The following is a 20,647-nucleotide window of genomic DNA, read 5'->3' on the forward strand; positions in this document are numbered from 1 at the left end:
ACACCAAAAAACATAATAAATAAATAAAAAAAATAACAACTACAGCTTCTCTAATTTTAACAGCTTTTTAATTAAGCGGCCCGCACTAATGGAGCGCTCCTTAAGAAATTGCCAAACATGATGGAAATAAAATTATCATTGTGTTATGAAGAGTTAGCAGAAAAAAAGTAAATGAACTTTTGCAAGAAAAGCAGCAGTTTAAACAAAATTATTGATTATACAATGCAAAGCGAGTCGAAAACTGTGCAGCTTATTAAATTGATGGATTTATTTTTGAAAATGCGACAATCCTAAATCTTAAACGGAGTAAAAATATACACAGAAAAAAAAAACAGAGAGACTCGAACGTTTCGTTGAGAATTTCAGAATAATTATAAAATTTTCAATTTTTAATTTGGGATCTTTGAAAGTTCCAAATTGTGTGTAAATAATATGCTAAAAACAAACTATTTATTCAATTATCGCACAACACAACCAGAAAACGAGGAAAATGTTAGCTGTATTTGTGATTAGTAAAACTCCCCGAACAAGTTTCACTTTCACACCTCTAAATACGTCGGCAGTTATTTATAATAATATTTATAAATATTTTGCATGCGAGCAGACTTCCTTGCGGTAGCAGCTGCTTTTGTTGTTTTCTTCTGTCATTAATATTTGAGTATATTGTACATAAAAACAAAGCAAAATACTCATGCGTATACAGACCATTAAGTCGAGCCAACAGAGCGGACATTTCACGGCCAAGAGGTGACTAAGTCCAAGCTTCAGCTCCCCCCGCCGTACCCTTGTAACGCCTTTTGCCGGATGAGCTCAACTCAACAGTAAATCGGACAAACTGCGGCCAGATTATTTCTTATAATGCCTAAAAACTGCAAGTTCCTTTGTTCGAGTGAAGACACAAATTTATGCATGGGAAAAATATGTTTTATGTCTCTTGTTCATGATTAATTTGTGGCTTTTAGTTTGTCTTTTATCATCAACTTTGGCAAAATGTCTGACGAGCTGTCTTCTGTATTTAACACAACTGCCAAATGTGTCTGTCTATTGATTTATTTATGAGGAAGGCTAAGCGGACTATGAGATCTCTTAAAGTTAAGTGGCTATAGACTGTAAAATAATATATTCAACGTTTTGCTAGAGAAATTATTAGCCCTATCCTCTTCATATATATAATTTGTCGGCTGGAAAGATTTTAACGAAATTATATATGTGTGTTTGAATGGGTTTTTGGATGATTCACAGGGGAATTTTTGTTCATTTTCTTAAGATTTTTCGCATATCAGAACATATAAAAAAGAAGTTTTAACAGACCCCACTAAACCAAGTATTTAGATAAGGTTAAAAAAGGATAAAGTTATACGAACACACAATAATAAAGAAAATTATCAATTGAAATAGACATATTGATTATTCGAAAGATATACATATACATATACATATATAAATCACACTTCATTTCTTTCTCTGGGAAAAATGTTTAATACTGATTGTGTGACGTGTTATTGCTGTATAGTTAATCTTGGCCAAATGTCTCCTATAAAGAAAAAACACCCTATAATTTCGTTAACCAACAGCTCCCAGGCACTTTAACTTTATAGCTAACGTTTAACATATGCAGTTAACTTGGCTTGAAACTGTTTTAATAATAGCAGCTCCTGGCTCAACAGCCCGTTACCTAAAGATGTGTGGCAATCTGTCCATAACTCAGCCAGTTAAGCGCACATTATCCAACAATAACAACAACAACAACAACAACAATAAAAACACCTTTTACCCAGTTGTAAATAATTGCAGAGGAGGCGCAAAACAAAGTGACAAGCGACTTAGTTCTCAGACTATGCTAAATGGTTTCCTGAAGCACGAAAATGCTGAAAAACTGGAACCCAACTCAAATACAAGCTACACATGCATCTACATAAGTTGCTTTGTAGGAGATATCCGAAAAACAGAAACATTTACGCAAACCCCACACAATAACAAAAGAGCGCTAATTACACGAGTAAGGGAGACAGTTAAATGCAATGCAGACAAAGACAGAGCGAGAACGAGAGAGAGAGAGAGAGAGAGAGAGAGAGGGAATGAAAGAGAGCGAGAGTGAGGGAGGGAGGGGGCAGCAGGCAGCAGGCAGCTTTGTTGCATTGCAGCCTTAAACAATGGAGAAGCAGAAGAAAAACAAATCCAAATCAAAGAAGGAAAAAACAAAATCAAACTAGTGTGGATACTTTAATAGAGAGTGCTCGACTAGGAGATACCCTATACGCAGCATTAAACTGTGCCTTATGCAGACGATTAGGCTTTACTAAACTCAGCCCCAATCTATAGATTATCCTTTTTTATAAACAACCTCGATCTTAATGCGAATTTTATTTACGAAAGTGCAAGACTCTTCCTATAAAAGTGAGGTCGAATTGGGAAGAGAAATGCTCTTAAAATGTATATATATATATCCATTTACCTCTCAAAATCGACATTTACCAATATGAAAGTGGTTTGAGATATCTGTAAGATCTGTACACGATATATATATGTATATACATCAAGATTTTCTTAGCTCCTCGTCTTGATCTAGAATATATATATACGTATACTTCATAAGGTCGGAGCTACCTTCTTCTGCCTGTTTTTTACATTTATACGAAATGCCAGTATACCCTTCCTTATACATTCTATGGAAACAGGGTACAGAAAAAGACTTTGCCAAATGCGCAAAACTAATGCCGTTTAGCCAAAAGCCGTTACATCATTTCGCAAGCCAACCAACCTGCATTATATATGTTTATATTTATATGTGTATATAGTATGTATATATGTAGTATGCAACATCGAAATCTTGAAACTATTTCGAGTGCAGCCCCATTTCTATACCAACTTCTTTGCGCAGTCGCGCATGCGCAGCCGAGCAAATGGGTCAAATTTGTAGTTAAACCAATTTGATGGGATTTTGCAATGTGCTTTGGAATTTGAACTTGCCCACGGGGATGTGTGTGTTTCAGCATCCGTGGTTAGTTTTTGTTTTATTTGTATCTCTTGTTTAAAGTTTTAAAACCCATGTATCTTTATCAATTCGTTGATTGGCCATCAAATTGGATTTTAATTGTTGTTCATTTTGTATGACCTTGCGGCTTGCCAGTTGTTTAGCTTTCGATGAGCTGCTTTTGAATGCAGTAGCCAATAATTGACTTAATCGATGAAATTAATGCAATATTTTTAAATCAATTCCATTTAAATCTTACTATCGCTTCCGCTCTCTTCCCGTTATCTCTCACTCATACAAAAGTCTTACTCATCATAAATCATCAGAATATTGTGGGCTTAATTGAATTCATGAAAATCGCATAGAAGAGAGGCAGTGAAATAACGGAAAATCAAAATACGAATTACTAAGAACAATAAAATATTTGGAAATCATGAAAATCGCGAAGAAGGTGTTTTGAATATAGGAAGAAACTTTTTTGTCTCAAGTTTATAGTTGCTAAAAAAGTCCTTCTTAAGAGAATAGGACAGATCTATTGATTCGATTCGAATAGTAGACTTCCAGTTAATGTCAAGTGACAAATACACAAGCTACATATACACAATACGATCAACAAACATTGCAAACAAACAACATATATACCATACAAACATATACCACATATACCCATACAAAACAGAGGAAAAGACTAGCTAAGAAGCTGTACACTATATGTCCATAACTGTTGTCCACGATGCAGCGCATACACGTAGACAACTCCGCCCCAAAGTATCAGAGTGGCAAATGGTCCTGGGATGAGAAGGCCGAGAGATTGCATTTTCAGGCGCATTTCGATTTGGAGCACACAAACGAACGTTATGTTGAGACAAATGGATATAAATTTCTTCGGACCATCAATCAGGAGGAGGAGCTGATCTTTCGCCAGGTATTTGTACGTCCCGATACCACATATGATGCGGACACTGTGGTCATCAACGATGTCCGTGATCTGGTGCTGTTCCTAATGCCGAAAGAGTTTTTGTCGTCGAAATTTATTGAATTTATGCACATGCCAGCTGTGCATAGACTTATCCATGCTCTAATTATCTATTTTGAGTATTTTCTGCGCATGGTGGAGTTCATTCTGATACGAGCTGGCCGGCAAGCTGGCGCAGGTCCAAAGTGAGCAGACGAATGAAATGAAGAAAATATTCTCAACGTACTTGAGTCAATATCGCATGTTGGTCGCTAGAAATTATAGCACTATCGTAATGGGCAATGATGTTTTGAAGAAATTTTACCATACAAAAGAGATTGTCAATATTTCGTCCAAGATCAACGATCGATTCTTTCACAAACACTTTTTGGCGGTCTGCACTCAGATCGTGTGGATCACGATGCATAGACGGGCATATTTCATAATCGAAATGGAAATGAATCGACTTTTTCGCTCGGAGCACTTTTTAATGAACCGTCCGGATTATCTAAAATTCACAGCCGTAGAACGATCTCTGCTCTATGGCCGTAATATGAAGATTTTCAACTATCGCAGCCAGAACTCGCCGATGATTCAGGAGCTAAAGAGTGTAGCAGAAGAGGATATGCCCATACTATGGATAGGCGAGCGCAAATATCGTGGCAGCGATTCACGAATAGCCGAACTCGAGCTGGAATATATAGTGCCGGGGCCCCAATTGCGTATGATCGATGTGGTGCACGGCATTCTGGGAAATCCAAAAACCCTATACGATACCATACTCACGCTGAACTGGCCATCGGTGCGCTATGCCAACTTCTCCAATCAGTATGATCCCTACTATATTCTACGCCAGCCAAATCTACGCATACCCAACATCAGCGAGATGCAGGTGCGCAAATTGTCGAAGCACTTTGATAAGTACTACAAGGTATTTCGTATCTACGAGTCGTGCAGCGAAGAAACGCTAGCCAACTGGCTACGTCGCGAGAAGATCATCAAATACTATTGCTCCGGCGGCGTTCTCTACGACATCTTCATACGCTGCGAGAGGCAGCTCATCACCGAAATGAAGCGGCCGGCGGTGCCGACGATTGTTGCCAATTACTTCCGCGTAATGTCCAGGTTGCGGAAGAAGAAGACTGTCAATTTCGATACGGACACGGAAGTGCAGCGCAGCACGGTACAGTATAAGAGGAAGGGCACGGAATATTATTTCAATTAATTGCTTAACTAGAAGTGTAAATTAATCAATCAAGTGGGAATTCGATTCGAAATTTCACACTCAACTTTTTCAAATTTCCAAGCAATAAAACCGAATGTCAAACTACTTTTCTACAAGACCTTTGTTTTTTTTTTGTCAAATTATCCAAGTCGAATTTATAACAAATATTTGCTACACTTTTTTTTGTGGGTCATATTTCAACCCTCGCAATGCCAGCTCAGTCTCCAAGTTCGCATTCACATAAACATGCTCATCTATAAAGCGATAAAGGACCAGAACCCAGACAGCTTTCTAATTAACCAATATCTATATTTCTTATATTGTCTAACCAATCTAGTTCGAACTAAAGAGCAGAGCATTTCCTCAGCTTGGAGGGGCTGCATAAATTACAGTCTATGGAGTTGAGGGGCAATAAGCCAATATTAAATTAAACACGCTCAAACGCAAATGCTAACCCAAGAGCGGGGGGTCGGCTCTCCCCTCCCCCTCACTGACACATTGTTTGGGCCACTTTGGCTGACACTCAACATTTGCTATCAGATATTGCGTGAGGCAAGACAAAAGTTTTGCCAATTTCTGTTTATTTTAACTACTCTGACTTTGTCTAATACCCTGGAGTGATAAACATAAAAGAAAAGGGTATCTGCGAATGCTTATCTCCACTATTTTGCCTACAGTAAGCCGAACCCCGAAGTACTCTGAATATAGAATATAACCTCATATCAATATTCTGTGTAGGTTACAAAAGCAAACCAGAGGGATGAGGAGAACTTATACACCTTGGCCTGGCTCAGACAGGTTACAGGGTATCTCTTAGCCAAGAGCATTCAAACTTAATTGTTTTGTGTGTGTGTGTGTGTGTGTGTGCGTTTCTTTTGGCTTGGGGTATCGTATTTTGTGAAATCGTCTATTATTGTCATCATGCTAACGTTCGATTGGCATATACGCACATGAATATTACAAATACACACATTCATATAACCGCACACACGCATACCACGTATAATGTGAATACACACATACACACATAGGCACATATATGAGTATATTTATTTGCATTTGTGTTGGCCTTTGAATTTGCCAATTGGGCTCGTTGTCTCTTAGTCACAATTCAAATATTTTTATTATTGCAATGAAAGCTGGCCAATTAGCAGGCCCCTACACAAATATACAAATATACATATACATATATATATATGTTTGTCTTTGTAGTGGTATATAAAGATATTGTTTATTAAATACCAGTGAGTCAGTGGCTCGAAAAAAAAAGGTTTGTGAGCGGGTTGGCTGGCATGATAAGTGCACAGAGATATGATATGATTAAATATCAAAAACGATTTACAATATAAAAGCCTAGTTACTAAAAGATATAAAATGTTATCTAATTATTTGAAAAATAACAATAATAACTGACACCATGTCGGCATGGTTCATGGTGCGAACCAGTGCCTCGCCTCGGATTCGGTTCTTGGAACTAGTTCATCGACTTAATATTGCATTTCTTTTATGGAGACATAAAGTAGATTTTTGCATATTGTTATGGGATTTAATCGCTTGAAATTCTGATACCAATTTATCCATTCAAAGTCACAAATTTAACGTATTTATGCACATATATACATAGTTAATATAACAGCCTTTTATTTAGATCATATTATAAACTCTTTTTCTATTGTTCCCAAGTTTCGCATTGACACCAAATTGTTTTGGAAAGTGAAAATGCTTTCACCTTCAACAATTCGTTACAAAAATTAAAAAAAAAAAATGATATCAAAATTAGTATTTGAGTAAGAGGGCAAAATTAAATAAAAGTATGTACAGCCACACACTCACACACACACTCGCACACACATGCCACATGGGAACCAAATATTGTTTGGTGTGTAGCAACAATGGATAGAAGGTGGCAGAAGGTGTCTCATTGTTGTGATAGTCTTGGATCTTCGTCTGGGGCGACCCGCTCGAAGTCTCTTGGGAGTCAACAAGCTGCCAGCCAATGTCAGGCACAAATTGCAGCTAGACTGCTTTATCAAATACCCCGACATGGCATGAACGATAATTATAGCCATGGAGCCAGTTTATAATTTGCACATCAATAAACTTTGACAGAGACTCGAATGATTGGCAGACGGGCAGCAGACCAACAATTTGTTACCGTTTCCTCGCAGAGGGTACTCTTAATGGCCATGACAGTATTATGTAATTTTTTCTCTCTTTTCTCTCAAAATTAAATCAATATTAAATATGATTATAATTTAATTTGTGGCGGACATGCAGCAGCGTTCAATGTTTTGCTTCCTGCAAAACGCCATGTTTATTAAATTACATGGAAATGTTGTTTTACCGTAATTGAAGCTACAGTTAGCTGATCATGAATTAAAGCTGAAGGCTGAGCTGAAGTCCACAGCTATGTAATTTGATCAGCCCACAAAGACCGTGCGACAAATACCAATATACAACACACAGGGTATCTGAGTTGTAATGCTTCATTCGACATTAAAAGACGAATTTCTTTTAATTTTCTCGATGTTTTCAAAACTGGTTAGAGTTGATTAGTTGGTCAAAATAACAAAACTCAACCTAGAGAGGGTTGCTCGACAGAACTTGGATCCGTCTTACCTCTCCTATCTAACTAAAACTCCAACGCAATTAACCACCAACCACCCAGCGATTACTCGGCTGTGGAATTACAACTGTTGTGAAGAGCAGGAGTGGGAAGGAGGGGGGGGGGGGGGGGGGATGGGAGCGAGTGGGTGTTGTAAGATTAAAGGCCCTCTCTCTCCGATCGATGTCAGCCTCTCTCTCCGATCGATGTCAGGGGCACACACAACCCCAAATATGCCCCTCTCTCTCCTTTGATGGGAGACCCTCTTTACTCTAAGTAGAGCTGTGTTAACCACCACCCCATCAGAAATTGACATAATACGAACCCAGGGCTGCCTGTAAATGACAAATAATACACACGATTTCTAATTTGTGGCGATCCGACGCCTTAACGAACAGCACCATGGAACACCGACAGAAATTGCAGCAAAATGACTATTCGAATCTTACCCAGCAGCTGATGGATATTTTTGGGCATTTGTTTCAAGGTTGGAGAATTTGCAAATATAAAACTAAACATTTTTTTGCCACAAAACATGGCAACTGCTGCCAAATAAACGTGCCTTGAATCCCAATTTGGCAATGTAGCAATTAGCATATGTTAATTATGAGCCTGTTTTATGTATAATAAATATATAGAAATATTAACTAATTAAAATATAATACAAACTAATATTAAAACATATATTACTGAAAACTTTTCGATAAAAATATTTGGTGCGCGTCTGCTCCCAGCTGGATTCGAGCTCGTTTGCAACTCAAAATAAAATCAACAGTGGAAATGAAACGCAGGCAGCAAAAGGAAAAACTAATAAGAAACTGAATCCTATTAACAGAACTGTCTGCAATTATATGCCTTTTTTATGTATAGAAGGTATATAAATAATAATGTATGACTTTAAAAAAAATATATAATACAATTAGAAGCATATCAATACGACAATTGGGCGTTTGCCCTTAGCGGTAATCGAACCCGAGGCGTCTTGTGCCAAAGCAAGGCATAACGAACTCAAATTTGCAAGAGATTTGTCAACACTGGAAATAAATAGCACGCAGCAAAATGAAAATCTAATAAGAAACTCAATATGTATAAGAATGGAAACAAGTTTAATAGAACTCTCTGCTTTTAAATGCCTTTTATATATAATAGATATCTACATGATAATTTATGCTATTAATAAAAATAATATGGAAAACATTTCGATACAACCCGAGGTGGCTTGTGTCAAAGCAAGACATACCGAACTCTGGTTGGTAACGCTAAAAACAATGTTACTTAACACTGGAAGTGAAGAGTAACATAAACACATAATAAGGAACTGAATAAAAATCGAAACCGTTTTAAGAGTACTCTTTGCAACGATGATGAGTTCAAAACCCGCTTGAGACCGTTTTTGAAACGGCAATCAGATCCATGTGCGAAATATTTCTTTGCTATATTTTTGCAACAAAGCTCATTAGCTGCGCAAAGGGAATGATTTAAAAAGCAAAAGGGCCCCACAAATAATACGGAAAATCCGCATTAAAAACTTAAGTTTCCCCTGTGACACACAAAAACAAAACCAAAGCCCAACAAGGAAAGTAATTTGCCATAGGCCGCCGAGCTGTACGAGCCGTAAGAAAATAAAAAAAAAAGAAACAGTCACCATGACATTTGCGGACCATACGAGACCATCAACAAAGAAAGAAATGCTATTACTGGGCAAGTGGTAAGTGGTAAATGGGCTGACCATAGCGGGTCAGCACCAGGCCCAGTCCAATGTACGCAAATACATATAATAATCACAGCAACTATGCCGAGCGACCTTAATTTGCAGGGTACTGCCAACCTAAACTATTAACCAGGTTATGTTCGAGAGGTTTACGGGGGTCTCAGAGTCATAAAACTGCGTGCCACGCAATTTCGAAGAAGTCGATTCTACAAATTAGCCAAATTTCTTGCGTGTGCGAGTTAGGGAAATGAGAGGGAAATGAGCTTTCGCACTGAGATTCACTCTCCGAATGTGAATCAGCAATCAAAGAATATACGAAATTATACTATGTAAGTAGGTGTGTGTATGAATAAATAAAATAAAAAACAAAAACATTTTTTGAAACTGGTTTTCGCCAACTGGAACGTACAAGCTCGCACACTCACATGCAAATGAGTTAATTTTGAAATTTTGTTTTTGCTTTTGTTTTTTTGCAAGTTCGTCGATAAATTGTCGGACATCGGACAGCGACGATATGTTGATGACTTCACCCCAAAAAGGTACGTGAGCCGACTTTTTGAATTTTGGTGAAACATTGAACATAAACATATAATAATAAAAAAATTAAAATGTTGGGAAACTTGCGTTCAGAATGGCATTTAATGTTATTTAACCTGAGCTATGGTTATAGTTAACAAAAAAAATTAGTTATATAGTTCGTTAAAAATATATGTATGTACATATATGTATTTGCGTGTGGGTCGGCTTTGTCCACACGATGTTTTGTTCTTAGGCGTTGAAGATACGCGTAAGATCGGCGAACTTTATATGGACAGCATGTGAGTCAGTTGTTTAGTGGGCGAAAGGCGGAAAATCAAAATTAAAGCTCATGTATAGGCGATTTTTGTTATTGATGGGCAACTCTTAAGTGTTGACCAGTGTCTGCAGTCTGGCAGTGTTGGGAATTGTCGATGGCTCGCATTGCCAACTGTGCCAAGGATTAATAATCGAAACGTTTACGTTCATTACGTGTTTCACTTCCACTTGTTCTCTCTGCAGCTAAATGCATCCTGTTGTAATCAAGGCTAATCAAAGCGCACTCAAATTAAATTACCAAGTTCTTGGGGGCCAAAGCGAAGTGTTGTGTTTTTTTTTTAATCGTAATTGATTCAAGAATAAATTGCTGCCGCTGACAAAAAGCCATTCTATTCAATGGGAGTACGAAAGTTGCTTAATAAATTAGAAAAACTGGTTGCTCAACACAACAAACAAACAATAAAATCGTAAGCTCGTTCAACTTATTAAAAGCGGAGAGACGGATATAGACTTTTGAAAAGGCCAGGGGTAGCCACAACAAGTTGTATTATGTACATATATAGTACATATATGTTTGTATTAATATGAAGCGTATCGCACGCCTACACAAAAGTTGGTATACGTTTATTTTTTTGATGTGACTGTTTCACAAAATGACAAAGCACGTCATAAAATCGAGCGGTAAAGGGGTCAGGTAGGGGATTTGAGTATTTCAGAGATTCAATCTCCTTTCATTTCTTCACAAATAATAACAACAATTGGCTGTAAATCGTGATAAACGACAGACCCGAACTAAGCTATGACTTCAATTGATAGCCCAATCGGCAATTGTTCTCCCGAACGGGTTTAGTTTCAAAATATAAGTAAAAAAAGAAACATGGTCAGCCAGTTGGGCGTACAAACTTGTTTCCCAGACAATGGCAATAACAGCAGTATTTTTTTTTCGGGCGTTCGTCTGTGAACTAGATATTGTAGTGCAGCCATGGAACTAAAAGCTTTCTGATATTTTTCTTATAAAAAGCCGGAGATATCGAAGACATACGTGAGAAGATGTTCGATAAAAGAGTTAAGCTATGAAATGTTTCGGAATGCGTGAGAATTCTGTTAAGTTGAAAGAACTATAAGAAAAATATGTCAATATCTAAATGTTTTCAATTTTAATAAGTGCGCATTAAGCAGTTGCCTGTGAACTCATTTGCATATCAGAATTAGGCAAAGCAATATACTTATGTTAGATGTATTACAAATGTTGGCCAAAAAAGAAAATAATAATGAAACCAGCTAAAAATAAAAGCCGATGCTCGTAAATTGGCACACACGCTTCAGCAGACCGCAAAAAAAAAATAAAGGCGCGCTTGATGACTCGAAGCAACACCTACAACGGACCAGTCCCAGGTCTAATTACGTCAGTCAGCCATAGCTTTGGCAACTATTATACTGATGCATAGTATACTCTGGGCCTGGACATCAACTAAAATGACCAGCGACTAGCAACAACAAATGGTAAATGGCAAATGGCATTGTGATTATGACGCATCAGCGAGCAGTCCAAAAGCGCGCAGAGCCTCCAAATTAATTAGACAACATTTTTATAATTTTTATTTATTTTTTTTTATTTTTGCATATGCCAAAAACACGCAAAAGCTGCGCAAAAACCGAAGTCTAGACGTCACTTGACAAACGATAAGCCCCAACTGAAGCCCTTAACTGATGTCAAGGTGGCCAAGGCGCGAGATTTATGCGGCATCCACATGCCACAAGTCCTGTGTGCCAGAACAGATAGTGAACTTTGCAAATGAATTGAAATATTTTCGTATTCCGTTGTAACGCCCGAAATGACAAATTGAGCCGCTCAACGGCGCAGTTGACCTTTGCGGCTTGACCAATTTCGTAGGGGCCAGGTCGAAAAAAAGCTTAGAGCAAATTGTTTTTAGTTAATGAAAAGTGGAACATGGGAAAATGTTACTGTTACGCTAGATGGGCGCAATAATTTGAATGGGCAATGCTCCACAGATGGCTAATGGTTTCTTATGGGCTCTTAATAGGCATACGATCAGACTATCAATAATCAATAGGTCATCCAAAGACATGGGAAACATATTATAAAATGTTTCTGTGAATCAATGAAAGTGTGAGCGGAATATTATCCTTGAGCTGGGTCAATTTTTGGGTCAATTCCCTAGAGTGACCATCGCACTTTCGAAATGAAGATGAAGTCATGCGACGCTTTTAAAAAACCCCAACAAAAATTACAACTCTTTGCATGACTAAGCCAACACGTAAAGCTCCCCTCCCCAAAAACTTGCATACGCAACGCAAATTCAAGTTCAACGTTTTGTTCCGTCCTCTGTCTGGGTTACTGACACCGGAGTTCAACTACACTTCCTAGAATGTAGCATTGTATTTCCAACGGGTAGTTCCATTGACATTGCGTTTACATGACAAATAGCCAAAAGTCAATATAATTGATAAGAAAACAGAGTTCGCTTGTCAACCGAAAAGAACATGGCCATTAGCCTAACTATCACCTGGCAGGAGAAAGGGGGAGGATGGGCAAATAGTTTTTGGGTAAGTACGCAGCAAGTAATATGCTAATGAACGGCCACGAACTTGAGCCGGGCGTATGTACATACATATGTACATAATGCCTTGAACCAGAACGTTCCCGTTCAACGCCAATCGCTATCTGAGCATTAGCTGTGTGGTTTATTAGAGCCATAGGAAATTGTCTATTGGCTGTGTGTAAACAGGTGCGCCACCCACTGTGGTTCAAGGTCGCAGAGCACAGACACATTCGATGAAGCTAAACAAACCTGCGGCTGTTTCTTGCCATTGTATTTGACTATCAGGCGGCCGCCGGCTGCGCGTGTTGGGCTGATAAAAGAGAGCTAAAAGAACGGTAAAGCTGCAACGGTTTTAATACTTAAACATGCAACTAATGCAAAGTAAACGGTCATGGAAAATCGATAACATTACGTAGATAACTACTATATACACATACATACATATGTATGTTTGCATGTGTATCATATGTACATACATACATATATAGTTCACTAGTTTACTGCGCACTTTTACCGTGAATTCTCTATGTGACATGTCAGGCAAACATTTTGTTGACCATCCATTTGGTATATGAATACATATGTATGTGTGTGTGTGTGTGTATGGCTGTCATGTACTACGCGTGTCTAAATATTTAATGCATTGCAGTTGACAAAATGTGTATTACTGCAATTGAACCGTGGAACAGGTGGAGCGCGTTCGTGTGTACAAAAAGCAATCGATATGCACTAAATTATGCATATATGTAGATAGCTATAGTAATAGCTGGGAATTAAAGACACGTGTGCTAAGCCAAAAAAGAAAAATCAAAATTAAAAGCTGAGTCAGCCTGCCTGATCAGCGTTGACAGCCAGCTTAGCTGTCAGTGTAAGCACTTCACATTCCTATCGATAACAACGAATAATCGATCAGCGTTGCCAACTAAGTATGAGATTTATGAAGATAGTTGCCACTTACCTCAATTTTACCCGAATAATCCTCAATTAGCTTCTCCTGCTGTTTGACCAGCTCCTCATTCTTTTCCAGCAACGCTTTGCCCAGCTCAGCGGCTAATAATATATCCGATTCCTTTTGCTGCAATTGAGCCCACACATCCGGCTCATTGTCGTTGCGCCGTGCCTCCATGGCGCTGATGTAATGTTCTAAATCAATTGAAGCGTCAATTAGTGCGGAGTGCGAATGTTTTTCGTAGAGTGGCAATGACGACGAATCGACTGCAGACTCTTTAGCTGCTGCTGTTACTACGGCCGTAACTGGCTGGCTGAATTGACGTGCGCGTTTTGATTTGTTGTTGTGGTTGCTGTTGTTGTTGTTTGATATGGATGAGGCAATACCGGCAGCAGTTATAGGATTTGCTAGCTTTGGTCTATGCATGATCGTTAGCGGCAGGCAGGTGTTGGTGGTTGGGTGGTATTACGAACAACAAACAAAACACACACAAACATAACACAAAAATGCGATATACATATATTTATAATATTGCTTGTTAAAAATGATGAAGGCGATCGAGCGGGCAATCGAGTAGCCAGGCGATTAGCGATTTATTTTGTTAGCGGCGATTATTAATATTATTGTTTTATTTTTGGTTAGGTTTTCAGATACAAGACAACGCGTTGTAGTCGCTCTTGTTGTTGTTGTTGTTCTTCTTCCTGTTCTTGTTGTGATCGCTGATTATGTTGTAGTCGTGCCTTGGGAATGACAGGCCCAAGCCACATGATGTTTCCATAGATGTCCGCTGCCCAAGAGCAGCTCAGCATGCGTTGTTTGTATGAGAGGCCAGACACCCGCACGGCGATTTAACTGTTGTTTTGGTAAGCAGTAGGTAAGTTGGTGAGTTGGTAAGTAAATAGTAGCAGTATTGAGAATTAAAGCCAAATTGGCAGCAAGGCGGCTTTATGTACATGGAAATATAATACAAGAGCTGCTCTCGCCCCAAAAAGCGAGCAGCACGTAAACTGAGCTAAGCTAAACCAAAAGGAGCGCCGGTCACGTTGCACATTTACAAGCACGTTTTTGGTTACAGCAAAGGGTTATCGGGTAGGGGGAGGGGGGGCGGGGTGAATATGTACATATGGTGATGACATATAACTATTTTCGTTAAGTTAAGTTGATGTTAAATGAACAGTTAGTTAAGCTGCATGCGATTGTGTTAAGGTTGGGTTAAGAATTTTGTCTGAATACAAAGAAATTGCCCTTTTCCGTTTTGAGATCTATTTAAATGCAATCCAATCGGCGAGCGAACTGTTCCTTAACAAAACAGCTTAGCTTAAACAATTTTCTAGTATTTACGTGACAAAATGTGTTAAATACTTGTGTTATATGAGTTATGTGGGCTGATAAAAGGCAGAGAAATTTGCGCTTTAGTTTAGTTTAGTTTAGCAATTAAGTGCGCTTTCATAGTCTGTTTACACACACACATACACATGCACACACAGAGCAGCAGTAATGAATGTAAGACAGTTTGCGGCATATCAATATAAAATGTATCGCATTTGAGAGTTACATTTAGCACTAAGTTTTGCGTCAATGGGGCTGACATCGACCTGTTGGCTTTCAACGTCCCCAACTGATTGCCCAGAAACCGAGTTTGGACGCGCCAAATTCGGATTGAGTTTTATTTGTGCTAGCTTAACATACAAATTTCTAATTTATTTTGTATACTTCTTTAGCGTGTTTATTATATAGAAAATTCATTTGGCAAGCACTTCACGCTTTGCTGCATTTGGTGGCAGCAGCTGCTGTTGTTGTTATTGTTGCTTTGGCCAATATATATAAAATGAGCGTTAACGCGTTCGTTTTTGGCCAACATTTAATTTGTTTCGTTGTTGGTTAGCAACACACACACACACTCACACACACTTACACACAGGTGCTGCTTATATATTATATTGTTATTGTTGTTTTTGTTGCGATTGGCTTTAGTCGAGCACTTCCTTTAAATGTGTCACAAATCGCAGAGTAGTTAGATATATTCGTCTGGTTCTCAGTTATTATTGACAAAACAGCAAAAATAAACGCGCGCTTCGCATGCATTTAGCTCTCGACTCGGATGGTATCTATGAGATACTTTCCACTTTCAACAACAAGCAAACTAACTATGGATGTATTTATGTATTTGGGTATATTATAGCTAACAGAAACCTCGGTCACGACGACAACGACGACGACGCAAGCCAAAAAGAACTTCCGATTCCGATGCCGATGCCAATGCCGAGAAACGCAATGTTTGGAGTTCGCTTTGGGTTTTTGAATCTTTTATTTTTGGCTCTCCGCTGTGGAATCGGACAACGTCTGAATGGCGCGAGTGTTCGGTACTAACTGAAACTGGCCACAACGCTACGAAAATTGGCAAAACAAATGAGTAACCAAGCCAACTTGGTAGCTTGGCAACAACAACTCAACAAAAGCCCAAAGAGCAAAAGAGAGAATACGAGTTTAAAGAGAAGTACGCGTGCTTAAGAGTAGCTATCAGGGTTGCCAAGTATTGACGAAATGTAGTCGTATGCCAGTAGGGTGAATAGATAAAACCATATCTCCAAGGTTGCTTAGATATGAATGTATAGCTAATAGATAAGATTAAAAATGCAATTGCAGTGTTTTAATAAGCCCACAAATATCAAAATTGATAAACGAGTTGACAAATTTTTGAATAAAGTTTTTATACTCGTTTGCAAAGCGAAAAGAGTATATTGGATTTTTCGCATTATGTTAGATACCCGAAACTTGGAGTACGTATTTGAAACCAGAAAACCATAAGGCTACCTGGTAAATGGGGAAAAATGTATATCTTCCACAGTGTCAAAGCTAGAATTAGCTGCGCTATACAAGTAAATTCTGCAAGAAGAAGGCTGTTATTGGACTATAAAGAGACTATGAAACATTCTTACTGCTTAGCTTACTTCTCACTTGTTTGCTGTAATTTATGAAGAGTTTCGGAGTAGAGTACCAACTATATTGCGATCCATTTTAGTATACAAGTCAGCTAAAATGTATGTTAACATGTTGATGTTATATTGTGATGCTTACATCTGTACAAAACCCACTTTTATTCCTTTCAAATGCCTTAAATATGTAAACAGTTTGACAATCCTACATAGCACAATACAAACTCAACGTTAACCAGTTTTTAAGCAACATCTCTCTTAAGTGCCATCTGTTAAATTGCGCTCTCCCGCGCTCGCTGCTGCTGTGCTCTCTCTCTCTCTCACTCTCGCTCGCTTTCGAGTTCTCTGTTAACCCTTTTGTGGCTTGCTTACGAAAGCGTTCAAGTGAACTACATTGAATACAGAGGCGCACGGTTTGGGTAGGCAGAGAGGGAAAAGCGCATGCAGGGGGGGGGGGGGGGTGGGCAGAGCTGGACTTGCAAGCCCAAGCGAAACGACAGCGGCGTCAGCGCTGCGAATATTTCAATGAAAATCAAATTTACATACGACGCCCGACCAGACCAGACCAGACCAAAGCAAAGCAAAGCAAGAACAACAACAATAGGCCACATAAGAGCGGCAATAACAATGGAGCACAGACATAGACATTGGGTCTAGTGCGTGCTACTTAAACTGAATCCCAAGAACCAACAACAAACATGAGCACAATGAACGCCTCGAGTGGCCTGCTGCCCGGCTGCCCGGCTGCCCGTCTGACAGTCAAGTGAAGACGCCTCAAGCTCGACTGTTGCGGCGCCTGGTCCATTGTTCTGGCCGACCCGGAGACCGGAGCCCCAGCTCGGACAGCCATCTCCTCAAGCCATTAGCTATGCCATGGTGTGCCCGGCGATTGCGTGGCCTTTTGTTTATGTTTGGGGCGTCTGTTGATTGTTGATGGCTACTGTTTGGTCGTTTACCAAATTGAGCTTTTGACCATCTAGTTGCAGCTATGTAATTAACCAGGCGTAACTAACCGAACCAACAGAATATTGTTGTTGTAATTTTTTTGTCTTTAAAGAGTGAAACCTTTGCGCTTCCGTTGTCTTCGTCTGAAGTTAATGTCTTGCTGTTCCTCAAGCTGAAACCGGCTTTGGGGCAGCCCTCTTCCTTTCCAGTGGCCGGTGGCCAACATTTGTGGGGCATCTGCTTGGAGCTTGCTCCGATCTTCAGTCACTTGTAACGTGGCATGTTCTTGAGCTGCTTTACAGCTCTTGCACTCTCGATCTTGTTGCGGTCACTCAGAAGACCATTGCAGCTCCCCGCCCCTCTCTCACTTCGGGTGGCGCCCAAACTGGTTTCGGTTTTCTACATTTGTGTTTAATTTTTTCTTCATGATACCCTGTACATTGAGGGGCCATGTGGTATGCTCTAGGAACTTGAAAATTAAGACTCCCCTTAATAACGGAAAAGATACCTTCCTTTATGACTGGCATAGGAATTCACAAACACTCTCATCGAATCAATAAATAATTCCATTGAGGTCTATTCAAGAATTGTCTAAAAGAGTATAGCTCATAAACTTGGAAGTCAAGACTGCTCTGATCGATGGAAAATATATTATAGAGGTTTAATTTAATCAATTCGGAAGTCAAGAATTCGCTGAAAGTTACCCAATCTATAAGTCTGTAAAAGTTTTGTCCAAATGGGTCAAACACATAAGTTTTAAATCTGAAGACTACTCTCAAAGTGAGAAAACAATTCAAAAATAAGTCTAATTTAAAAATAAATGGAAGCTAAGACTACTCCGAAAAATGGAGAAAAAAGCAAGGGGTTACATCGCGTTTTTTCTCAAAATCGAGGTATATTCGAAAATCAAAACTTTATTGATGATTTTTTTTTAATATCTCCGGTAAATATTGTCCGATTTTGAAATATTATGCCTTTTTGAAATCGTAAGGATCCCTAAAAGTGGTTGACCATAAAACGATTCGTTTGTAAAGTCAACCTTTTTTGTTCATTTTTTTTTGAATATCTCGGCCAAATAATATCAGATTTTGAAATTTTAAACCATTTTGGACTTGTCAGGATCAGTACTATCGATTGGCATCGTAATTTTGAGCCAACATTTTGGAGTATCTCGGGTAAATATTGTCTGATTTTGAAATTTTTTGTCTTTTTGAATTCGTATCAATTGGACTTCCCTGAACTATGAAGCTGCCTGAAGAACTGCATTAGTGATTTACTACGGTAAAAAAACTTGATCTAGTGAAAAACACATGAAATAACGTAATCTCTTGACAGTTAATGTCTTAACTTTAAAGATTGCTCGTTGAATTGATTAAGTACTTAGGCTTCTTTAAAAGCACATAAAAGTGTTTATAGGGTATATACCTCGTCTGGCATTGCCGACGCATCTGTTCTGACATGCCTTATAATACCATAATTATGTTGTTTTTAGCATTTGGCATGAGTCAACAGCTCTTCGGGGGCATTACAAGCTTTGCTTTATGAGCGAAGTATTTTTTTGTTTTTTGTTTTTTTGTTATGTATCGCGTTTTGTTTGGGTTTTCATATTTTCGCAATGCAATCGCGATTCGTAAGCCAATGACAAGAGAACTTGGCTCGGTCAGTGTGTTGGTTATTCGATATGTGTGTCAGTGACAGTTAAGGATCTCAGTCAGCCGAGGCGAATCGTGTTCAGCAACAAGTCACAGATACAGATACAGATTTATTTCAATTTCAACATATTCAACAGGTTGTCTCGCTCGTAGCCCAGAAACCGGGCTATTTTGGGCAGCATGTTACCACACAGCCAAAATACCGTAAAAAGGTCAAAACTGGGCGTGAGAATCCACTTGGGCGAGCCCAGTTCCAGGCGGACCGACACACATGAAAGCCGCTCCATAAAAGTTGGCCAGAGCGAAAAGCTGAACAGAACCCAACGCATAATCCACATGCTCGAGTCCATGATCTGGATTGCATCGGAACGGAGTTGGGCCAACAACTTCCGCAAGCGGCTCAATTGAAGAGAGGGAAAACAAAAACCAGAAAGAACGGCAAGGTTCGGCACGCCGAAGATTTAATACCCTTCTAGATATATTAGGAAAATATTGAAGCTTGCTTACGATCCTTTTTTTTTTTTTTTTACCGATTTTTCGCATAGAGCAATATGATATAACAAAGGTTGCTCCTAAACTAATAAATGGCAAAATATCTGCAGATAAAATATGTTTTTGATTCTAGAACTTAACTTTCGATCGATCATTCCAATATAATATAGTGATCCGATTCCGACATATGTATGTAGTGTCTGCAACAGAAAAACGGATCTATGCAAACTTTTATGACAATACCTGTAAAGAATAAGAGACTAGCTTCCATAGATAAATATATATCAGATCTATTCCTATTCGAGGGTACACAAATACGAATGCAAATGCAGTCAATGCCCGGGGGTAAGAATAAGGTCGGCTGGAAGACACGGCCTTTGGCCAGGCTTGGGGCAATGTGAAGAAGACGCCAACCGCCGAAGGGAAAATTGTTTTTAATTCACATTGCGCGCGCTTGCGACGTGTGGAGCGGAGCACTGTACGAGGGGGGGAGAGGGGCTCTTCTATTTTGTGACCATCATGGTTTATGGTCGGCTAGTGTAATAGTTTCTGCGGCTATTGCAGCTGTTGTTTTTGTTGTTGCTGTCATTATTATGCTGGGTTTTGTTGCTGTAACCAAGCGGCATTGAGCGGCTGCCTTTGTTGCTTTTGCTGGGCTAGACAGAGATGGCAACAAAATAAGTTACACAGAGAGCAGCTGGCAAAGAGAAAATGTGCGCGCGCTCTCTCTCCCTCTGTCTCTCGCGAATTGCGACCTGTTGATGGAACTTAAGAGCGTCAATTGAAAAATGTGGATGGCAAGTGGAACGTAAAAAGCTTCTTGCATCTCTTATTAGAATCCAGG

General features: G+C 39.1%; 2 protein-coding genes across 3 annotated transcripts in view; one reads left to right on the forward strand and one right to left on the reverse strand.

Annotated features, from left to right (window-relative positions):
* The window catches only part of LOC135437567 (bicaudal D-related protein homolog), a 28,209-nt gene extending 12,096 nt beyond the window's left edge, over window positions 1-16,113 (reverse strand). The window contains exons 1-2 of one of the 2 annotated variants that reach the window (XM_064695546.1): window positions 15,972-16,113; window positions 13,788-14,630 (exon numbers count right to left, since the gene is read on the reverse strand). In XM_064695546.1, coding sequence (XP_064551616.1) covers window positions 13,788-14,204 — 417 coding nt within the window. In that variant the 5' untranslated portion in view covers window positions 14,205-14,630; window positions 15,972-16,113. The remainder of the gene's footprint in view (window positions 1-13,787; window positions 14,631-15,971) is intronic. The other variant, XM_064695548.1, reaches the window with a different exon arrangement.
* Window positions 3,537-5,259, forward strand: LOC135437589 (protein phosphatase 1 regulatory subunit 36-like). The gene is given in 2 exon segments (XM_064695569.1): window positions 3,537-4,102; window positions 4,104-5,259. Coding segments are annotated over 2 exon segments (1,446 nt in total). The 5' UTR covers window positions 3,537-3,707; the 3' UTR covers window positions 5,155-5,259.
* Window positions 16,114-20,647: the final 4,534 nt, after the last annotated feature.

This window comes from Drosophila montana, unplaced genomic scaffold, assembly GCF_035044405.1.
Source record: "Drosophila montana isolate Dmon_TW-CO22-7 unplaced genomic scaffold, ASM3504440v1 contig_3829_1, whole genome shotgun sequence".
In the NCBI taxonomy this organism is placed as follows: Eukaryota; Metazoa; Arthropoda; class Insecta; order Diptera; family Drosophilidae; genus Drosophila; species Drosophila montana.